Source organism: Arachis hypogaea, chromosome 16 (genome assembly GCF_003086295.3).
Source record: "Arachis hypogaea cultivar Tifrunner chromosome 16, arahy.Tifrunner.gnm2.J5K5, whole genome shotgun sequence".
In the NCBI taxonomy this organism is placed as follows: Eukaryota; Viridiplantae; Streptophyta; class Magnoliopsida; order Fabales; family Fabaceae; genus Arachis; species Arachis hypogaea.
The window spans coordinates 37198475-37208652 of NC_092051.1; the positions used below are offsets into that span (position 1 = coordinate 37198475).

Below are 10178 nucleotides of genomic sequence, written 5' to 3' on the forward strand. Positions count from 1 at the left end.
AAATTATATTTTAAATTTTTAAATAGTGGGTAGTTAGAAAAGAGGTAACCGTGTTAATAGTGGGTAGTTTAATGGTTTTTAAATAAATGTGTTAATCCCTATCATTTAAAATGGACTAAAATTGATCAAATATATCCATTTTAATCTCTTCTACCAATATTTTATGTATTAATTGTATGCAAAAAATTTAGATTATTGATATTATTAATATTTTTTATTATTTTCAAATTTTTTTTAAAAAAATACATATATCTCATTTACACTAAGTGTTTCAAAAAAAGGGGGTTATAGTGACGTATAGGGGTGTGCATGGGTCGGGTGAAACCGGTTTGATGTGACCCAGACCCGGTCCGAAATATATACCGGGCCTATTTGTTAGACCCGAACCCGACCCTAGACCCGATGAAACCTATACACTTTCGGGCCACGATTATACCGGGTAAAAACCGGGTGAAAACCGGGCCCGTTAACATTATATTACCTTGATACCTTCTTGTAAGTTAGCATGTAAAAATATCCAAATTTCCAAGACTCCAACCATTATTTGACATGGTAAAATTCACTTAGAAAAATATAATAAGAAGTAACTCTTCTCTAAAATTAAAGTATAACCATAATCAATACTAATATTGCCTAATAACACCAAATATTTAAATCAATACAAATAACACAAAATTATGCATTAGTCTAAAGTCTTATGCATTTTAAACATAAAACATTAACTTATAGTCTTATATATAATAACTAATAACACAAAATATTAAGGTTTACAATACTTAAATTTCACATAATAATAGCCATCATCCATCACTAATAACACAAAATATTAATTGTGTATGATGACCATGCCACCGGGCCGATTTCGGGTGACCCGAGCTATGACCCGGACCCGACCCGAAATAATGACCGGGTCTACTTTTGAGACCCATACCCGGCCCTAGACCCGATGAAATCACATCAAATTAGTCCCTAAAGTGCTCGGGACCGGGCCGGATCTTCGGGCCGGGCCGGGCCATGCACACCCCTAGTGACGTAGGTCTGTTTATAGCCTAGATCAACTTAAGTTTAATGGACTCTCTATCGAACTACTAAAAAAAATTAAAAGTATCAAGAAATGAAATCCTATACACCTTAAAGTTTATAAGATAGGCCGAAAAGAGAATTTGTTTTATGTCTCTTTACTCATTATTATCTTGTTTACAGTGTAAACGAAATAAACACGTGTCGCATACACCTCTTTTAATAAATAAAATACATGCAAAATTATCTGTAAATGAGATAAGAGAGAAATATTTATTTCGGTAAATATTTTTTATAGAGGAGTGCTAAGGGCCAGCACTTTTGTTAAATTCTGGCCGGCACTTAAGCATCAATAGAAAATTGAATGATTCTATATCATTAGATACAATCTCACACCATTAAAAATATTATTGATGACTAATTAATGGCTAAAAATTACAAAATCTACTGGCCCTAGACTTTCTCTTTTTTAAATTATTTATTTTAGTAATTATTAAATTTATTTTATTTATTTAAATAAAAAATCCCCGTGCAATTCCCATACCAATTACCGTTAAAAGGTATTTCTTCTTCTTCTTCTTCTTCGCTTTGCTTTAGGCTTTCCTCATATTCGTTCCAATGGCGGCCATAACCCGCCTCGTGAAGCGCGCCTCCCCTTCCCTCTCCGTCTCTTCCACCGCGGCAAGAAGGCTCTTCTGTTCCGAATCCAGCTCCCACGCGCCGCCGCAGGATCACTTCCACGCCCCGCAGCGCAAGGATCCGAAGGACAGGAATGTGCAGTGGGTGTTCCTTGGGTGCCCCGGCGTCGGAAAGGGCACCTACGCCAGCCGCCTCTGCAACCTCATCGGCGTCCCTCACATCGCCACCGGCGATCTCGTCCGCCACGAGCTCGCTTCCAAAGGCCCCCTTTCCTCTCAGGTTCCCTAAACCCTTCTTTTTACTTTTTAACCTGTTCCTAATTTTTTTAAATTTGACGGAAAATTTGACCTTTATGTTATATGATTTTGGTTTTGAGTTGAACTTTAAAGTGTTAATGGCGTAGTGTTATCAATTTTATACTTGTGATGTCGCATATCTGGATAGTATTCCTTGTGAAGTGATATTAAAAATGTGTACCTTCTGTCTCTGATAAGCTATATGGATAGATGTAGTGATGCAATCGTATGATCCTGTGGTACAGGATTGTTATTATGGGGTTGACATCTGTGTAGTAAAGAAGAAAAAAAAAAAACATTGATTTTGAGAGCTTGAATCTATAAATTTTTGTTGGACGTAGTTTTTGCTGGAACTGGATCTTAATTCTTAATCTGGTTGTTGGAGTTGAAAATTCTAAAACTCTTCTGATTGTAGATAATCTTCAAGGGTGATGATTTGTGCCATAATTTGCCACTTATCGTGATGTTTTTTATTTTTTATTTTCATGATAATCTGTGCAGTATACATCTAAATTTGGATTTGGCCGTCCTCGGTTACTTTAACAATTTAATTATTGAGGTTCTTGCGTTCTCTTTTTCTACAAGTGTAGCATATTCTGTTCTTTTGATTGCATGTGGAATTTATTTTATTGGGTTTATATGGGGATTTTTCAAAGGTTGAATTTTGGGGGAGTTTCAACTTTTCGCTGAACCAAATTATTGATGTCTTGATTGTCTGTTTAAAAACAAAAAGAAAAAAAAAAAAAACATAGCTCCAGCGAATTGATCCTTAACCATACCTATACTTTTAAAAACCTGCTTGTTAGAAACAAGAGACAAGAGACTAAACTGAAGAAAGAATTTGTGTATTATTGAGTGTATTCAAGTTGTTTATTCAAGTTGTCTAGAATGATATAATATAAAAGGATATTTAGGTACTAAGATAATCGTAATAATAAAGACGTAATCTCCTATAATAAATATTCAGATATACTAAATAATACTAATTGATCCTAATTGATTTTAATTATATTCTAACACTGCTTTTCAAAAACAATTTTAAAACTAATCTGTGTATTTATTAAAACCAGTTTCTATCAAGGTCTTTTTTTTATTTTTAAAGAAAATCCTCTTTAAATACTGTCTATTTTTAGAACCTGTTCAATTTTCCTCTGTTTTTCTCTCTCACGTGTTCTTGTATGTGATTACACTCCTTTCCTCCTCCTCCTCGCTCTCTATTTATGGCCTTGGTCATTTGGTGCTACATCCACCCTTGATGATGCCTTCGTCCTCTTCGTCATGCTCCATTAGTACAGATCTCGGTGATGATTACCACAACCAATAGTGGAAAGCTTTATTATAATGTCAATCTTTTATTATTGATGTCTAAGCATCTTTTTTTTTTTAAAATCATTTTTAAAGTCACTGAGTATTTGAAATTGTAGATTTTGACGAATGTTGATATCTTCTGAGCTTTTAATGATGCTTATTAATGGTACTTCAAGAGGTCATAGTGTGCCCTAATTTTTATCTGTTCATTTTGAGCTGACAAGGGTGAATCGCAGGTGAAATGGTTTTGAGAACTAATTATTAGGGCATATAGCTAACATCTAACATGTGCCCTTAGGGCATATGATAAAGTTATAAATTAAGAAAGTCTTTATAGAAAAGAATGCAAAATTTAGATTCTCAATGCATTTGTTGTGCATTTATTAAAATAAAGTATTTAAAACTTTCTATTACTAACAACCTTAACTTGGTTAGCTAAACCCATAAATAAATATTAATTTTCTGTTACGAATTATACATAATAAGACCATATAGTTATATACTGTTTTCCTGTTTTGTCATTCACAGTTTAACACAATCTCTTTGGTCTCTAAATGCAATTTATGGTTTCTTTTACAGCTATCAGAAATTGTAAATCAAGGTAAATTGGTATCAGATGAAATTATTATAAGTTTATTATCAAAGAGGTTGGCTGATGGGGAAGCTAAAGGCGAGTCCGGATTTATTCTTGATGGTTTTCCTCGAACAATAAGCCAAGCAGTGAGTATCTCTATATTTCGTTATTGTTACACCTCCATAGCACCGCGCATCAATATTGATAGTGGGTTATAATTTGCAAAGCGCAAATTTTAATGAAAAGTATGTAGGAGTCTTGTTAGAATGGATAGTATGATTATTTCAGAAATAACCTATCTTACCTAGGTTCTTTGATATTTTTTTTTTTACAGCTAACCAACTACTACTTTTCACCAAAACTATAAGTTAATTGAATCATGCCTTGTGTCATCATTAAAAAAAAATCTTAATGATGACAACAATTAACAGCTACCTTACAGGTCAAAATTCAAACTCTTCAGTTTATGTCAACACATTTGTGTGATATATCAAAATAATCTAAACTGATAATGGATCAAAAGTAAATGCAAAGCTCCGAATAACCAATTTTTCTCATCTCATCCTTTGATATTTCTTGAGACTAAGTAGCCAAACAGCAGCTTATTTTTCTGCCAACCGTCTCAAACTCTCTTCACCACCCTCCCAACCTCTAACATGTTAGTTTTCTATAGCAGCTGTTTATTTGAATAATGTGCATAAAATTTTTATTGCCTTTTTCTTGTGCTCAGGAAATATTGGAAAGAGTAATTGACATTGACTTGGTAGTCAATCTGAAGCTCCAAGAAGAAGCACTGCTTGCAAAATGCCTGGGTAGGAGAATTTGCAATCAGTGTGGTGGAAATTTTAATGTTGCTTCCATTGACATCAAGGGTGAGAATGGGAGCCCCGGAATGTTTATGGCTCCGCTTCTTCCTCCAGCTCATTGTATGTCAAAGCTCATTACTCGTTCAGACGATACTGAAGCTGTAGTTAAAGAAAGGCTTCGCATATACAATGAAATGGTATTTTCCCTGTTATTGTTATTATTATTCAATTGACTTAATTAAGCTATTGGCAGTTTGAGTTCGTTGATTCTTTGAAATACTGCTTATGACTTTTTTTTTTTTAATTATGGAAGCATGTGATGGATCAGAATAAAGCTGCAGAGTTAAAACATTTCTAATTTCTTGTTGCTTCTCATTACCTTTTGACTTTGTTGTCTATTTTCCCCCATTCATTTTAAACATTCTTGTAACTTTTTTCTGTCATGAATGCAGAGTAAGCCTGTGGAGGAATTCTACCGTAGTCGAGGAAAACTATTGGAGTTTAACCTTCCCGGAGGGATCCCAGAATCTTGGCCAAAATTGCTGCAAGCTCTTAATCTCGATGATTATGAGGAGAAGCGGTCCGCTGCAGCATAAGAAGTTGTATTATTGTACCATAAAAAATGACTATTTCATTCTTTGCATGCATATGTATATTGCATGCTTCACAATTTTGCAGGAAAGGAAACAGAACCATTGTTTGGACCTAATAATATGATATCAGGAAGTGTGATAATCTGAGAAAACTTCTGCACTATTGGGATTTCTATTGTTTTTTCAATTGGCTATATGGCAAAGCATAATTGCTTTTGATTAGCAATAAGCTTCAATTATAGAACTGATACTTGTTATTGAGTTGTAACTTAAACTCATGATATATAATTAAGACAGGGTCAAGGGATTTAATATTATTTTACTGGAGTAATTCCCAGGAAGACCTAATTATTGATGATATCTTGCTGATTTAATGTGTTGCTAATTTCACACTGCTAACTAGTGACAGACACTCTTTCCATAAACTGATTCTGAGTTTCCTGTTTTGCAGGTTCAATCTAATATTGTATTTGTGTTTTTCTATGTTGGTAACACTAGCAGTTGTGTGAATTTCACAAACGAATATTTGAACTTGTCTTTGAAATTATTTTGAGAGAATTAGTAGTAAGTACCATTAGTCACCAAAAAAAGTAGTAAGTGCCACTAGTAAAGGTTAATTAAAAAGAGAGATCAAATATGCTAAAATTATTAATAAGGATCATAATACACATAATTTAAGGAGAAGGGCTATGTTGTTTTCAGACAATATTATCCTTCAACATCACATTCTCCTCTAATCTACCATATTTCATCTTCCCAAAATTAAAGTTCTTAAATTCCCAATTTTGCTAAGACCAAAAAAAAAAAAAATTCCCAATTTTGCTATCTATGGACTATCCCATTATATTTATAATCCATGAACCTAAATTCATTTATACTATCATAAGGATTGGATGAACTTTTTTATTTACATTCATGATCTCGATAACTTCATCATTAAGTTTGCGTGTTTTATTTATTTTTCAAATTTTTTTTAGAACTTTCTCACTTTAATCAAGTACATGAAAGAGTAGGAAAATTCCATAATATAGGCTAAAGGTCCTTTAGGATAATTTTCCCAATTATTTTTCTTCTAAATTTCTTAGTATGATAATATGTTTTTTTTTTCTTTTTTTTTTTAAAGTCAGATAATAAGGGGCTTTGAATTCTAGAATGAGAATAATTTGGAGTCTTAATTCGTCTTTTTAATTTTTTTAACATTTAAAAATTAAAAAGTTATCATTTTTATCTTGAGTTTAAAAAATATTTAAACTTTATTTATTTAAATATTAAGAGAATAATTAAGTAAATAAATTGGGATTCTTAATCATTAATAATCTAGTATATGTGTATATAGAAAATTTACAGTTATGCTACACATACAAGTCTTTTTGGTTTACAAATTTTACAAGTTGGGTCAAATCCAATAAAAATTACGCTCATCCAAAGAAGCGTGTTAACACGCGCATCACGTTTCCAAAGCGCTCATTCACTATTATGAACGACTATTCTTCTTCCTCGATGAAAACTACAACTGTCATTTTTTCTTCGCGTTTCTCCTCCTCCTCCTCCTCTTCTTCCTTCTTCTTTGTGTTTCTCCTCCTTTATCTTCGCGTGTTTCATCTTCATCGTCGTGTTTCTCCTCCTTCTTCTTTTGATTTTGCAACATTATGTATTTTTTTTCTTTTGTTTGATTTTCTCCTCCAAAAAAGAATTACGAGAATATGAAATAAGAAGATGAAGAAGAAAGAAGCAGCAGAAAATGAGGAGGAGGAAGAGGAAGAGTTCTGAATTATGCAGAACTTATCAGAATAAAAATACACCTAAATATCTTCGTTTTACACCCAAATATCTTCGTTTTACACCCAAATTTGCTGCAAATACATGAATAAGTTATGCTACGTGTATACTAAAATCAGCCACCAAAGTCAGCTACCAGTATAAAATACATACAGGAATACAAATACACATTGAAAATAAATTAAACCACACATGTATTTATACACAAATACATTGGTGGCTTTGTACAGAAAATGTTTCCTCTAATGCTGCATTTTGTTTTCTTCTTCTTCTTTTTTTTATTTCTTTCTTTCTTTTAGTTAAATAAATGTAAGTTCATCATCTTTCAAGTAATTTTGAAGCATTATGTGTTTTTTCTTCTTCTTTGTTTGATTTTTTTGTTTTTATTCTTGTTAAGAGAGTAAAACAAGAAGAAACTTGAGAAGGTAAAACAAAAAAAAAAGATGAATAAAAAAAAAGAAGAAGAAGATGGTGATGATGATGAAAAAAAAGTAGCAGAAGATGAAGAGAAGGAAGAGGAAGAGTTCTGAATTATACATAACTTATCAAAATAAAAATACACCCAAAATTTAAAAATACACCCAAATATCTTCATGTTACATCCAAATATCTTCGTTCTACACCCAAATTTGCTGCAAATACAGAAATGAGTTATGCTACGTGTACACTAAAATCAGTCACCAAAGTCAGCCACCAGTATAAAATACATACTGGAAGATAAATATACATTGAAAATAAATTAAATTACGCATGTATTTTATACACAAATACATTAGTGGCTGATTTTAGTGTACAAATAGTATTTTTATACAGAAAAATATTTTCTCTAATGCTGCATTTTTTTTCTTCTTCTTTTTCTTATTTCTTTCTTTCTTTTAGTTAAATGAATGTAAGTTTATCCTCTTTCAAGTAATTTTGCAGCATTATGTGTTTCTTCTTCTTCTTTGTTTGATTTTTTTGTTTTTATTCTTGTTAAGAGAGTAAAACAAGAAGAAACTTGAGAAGGTAAAACAAAAAAAGAAAAGTTGAATTAAAAAAAAAAGAAGAAGATGGTGATGGTGATGGAAAAGAAAAGAAGCAGCAGCAGAAGATGAGTAGGAGAAAGAGGAAGAGTTTTGAATTGTACAGAACTTATCAGAATAAAAATACACCCAAATATCTTCGTGTTACACCCAAATATCTTCGTTTTACACCCAAATTTGCTACAAATACAGAAAAATATTTCATCTAATACAGCATTTTTTCCTTCTAAATTATTCATTATATTCAACAACGAGATAATTGATGATGGAGGAGAAAGAGAAAAAAAAGGAGGAGAAGAAAATCCAATGAAAAAACAGGAAAAAAAAGAGGAGGAAGAGATGGTGTTAATGACAACGATAACGAAAAAGAAGAAGAAGAAGAAAGAAGAAGAAGAAGAGGGGTGCCCGCGTTGATTGAAAAATCTGTTAAATTAGGATGTGCGTAAAATCGACGTGCTAGAAGAGGGGCGTTTGGTATGGAATAAAATATATAGACTTATATGACTTGTATGGATAAAAGGCTTGTATGTGGAGAATATTTCGAAAATTTATTCCGTGAAACTCTCAAACTAACCCTCTTGACCGATTTTTTTTTTGTTGATGACATATGATTTTTTTAATATGATTTAATTTATCTGTTTTTTTTTTGGTAAAAGAAGGGACCTAAGCCCAAAAAAAAAAGATTACAAGGGAGAAATTACACCGAGTATGGAAACCCCTTCCTATCATCAGTCAACAGGTTTAACTCAGGTGGTGGGACATTATTTTATTTATTTATCTACATACATGAAAATTAGAGAGAATGAATTAGATCTGTAAATTTGTTTTCATTTTGCGAGCTGTTGGGTTGGGTTGGGGTGGGTTGGGCTGTGGTCTGTGACAGTGGATGGAATTGGTCAAGGTTGTTGAGGTGCTCTTCTTATATCAGCTGTCATCGGTGATGGGTGATAGCAGCTGTTCGGCAACTAAGTAGCTTAAGAGTAGGGGTGACAAACGCGAAGCTCATCCCGCCCCACTAAAAGTCCGTCATCTGACGGGTTGACCCACTCTGCTCTCCCTAGTGAGATGGTCCTGAATTTTCCTTCCCCTCTGGCCTAACGACCGGCTGACGGGTTTGCGGGCTAAGCCCGCCAAATTTTTCTTATTTTATAAATCATTAAATATTAAAGGTTTAACTACTCTCTTGGTTTCTATAGTTTCGCAAAATTTTCAATTAGGTCCCTATATTTTTTCTCCTTTTAATTGGGTCCCTGTACGCCACGTCCTACAAGGTGATAGTGACCTCACCCCACGGGAGATGAAATGTGTGCGTCTCCGGACGCCATCGCTCCACGAGTGCCGAAATCAGGGAATTGTCAAAAGTGAAGTCTCTGAGTGGAACCGTGTCGCCGAATCCAGCCTCAACCAGATACGGGACGATGGCGTCCGGTGGAGGAAGGGTATGGCTCACTCGTCGGGACAGTAGAAGGCAAGGCCTCTGAACAATAAAATAAAAATTCAGCCTTATAAAGAGATGATCATAAATTTATGCACATTATTGAATTCTTTTTTTTTTTTGTTTAGATCAGCTTAACATGTGATACAAAGCAAATATTTCTATCTAACTTACAGTTACTTCTAATTAAGAAGATACTTCCATGTTTCTAGCCTACACATATCTCTAAATTACATATGCCAGGATACCTACATACTAACAACCTAGCACAAGAAAAAAAAAAGTTCCAAACTAGTAATTAAGTCATAACAACCTTGCACAAGTAAATAGAGTTCTAAATTCTTTTTAGAGACCTATCACTAAACTATTTAACTACGTTCTTGTCAATTCAGGACTACCCTAACAATGGCCACATAATTAGATTAAACAAACATAACGCAACTAAACTCGAAGTCGGCCGCCCCGGCGTAATGCGATGTGTCGTTCTGCCTGTTGATGTCTCCGTCGTTCCCTGCCTGGCACGCCATCACCGTATCAATCTAAAATAGGGTAAGAAAGGGATAAAAGAGGAGAGAAAGAGGTTGACTCAGTCAAAATGGGGCCCAAACTACCGCTGTAAACGACTTCTATTTATAAGCGCGGACTGGCCTTATCTCGTTTACACTGTAAATGAGATAGACACGTTGCAGTTGACGCGTCTTATCTC

General features: G+C 33.6%; 1 protein-coding gene across 1 annotated transcript; it reads left to right on the forward strand.

Annotated features, from left to right (window-relative positions):
- Nucleotides 1-1519: 1519 nt before the first annotated feature.
- Nucleotides 1520-5594, forward strand: LOC112759071 (adenylate kinase 1, chloroplastic). The gene is made up of 4 exons (XM_025807903.2): nt 1520-1938; nt 3843-3983; nt 4568-4840; nt 5096-5594. The coding sequence occupies exons 1-4, from the start codon at nt 1639-1641 to the stop codon at nt 5237-5239; spliced, it is 858 nt and encodes a 285-aa protein (XP_025663688.1). The 5' UTR covers nt 1520-1638; the 3' UTR covers nt 5240-5594.
- The last annotated feature ends 4584 nt before the right edge of the window (nt 5595-10178 follow it).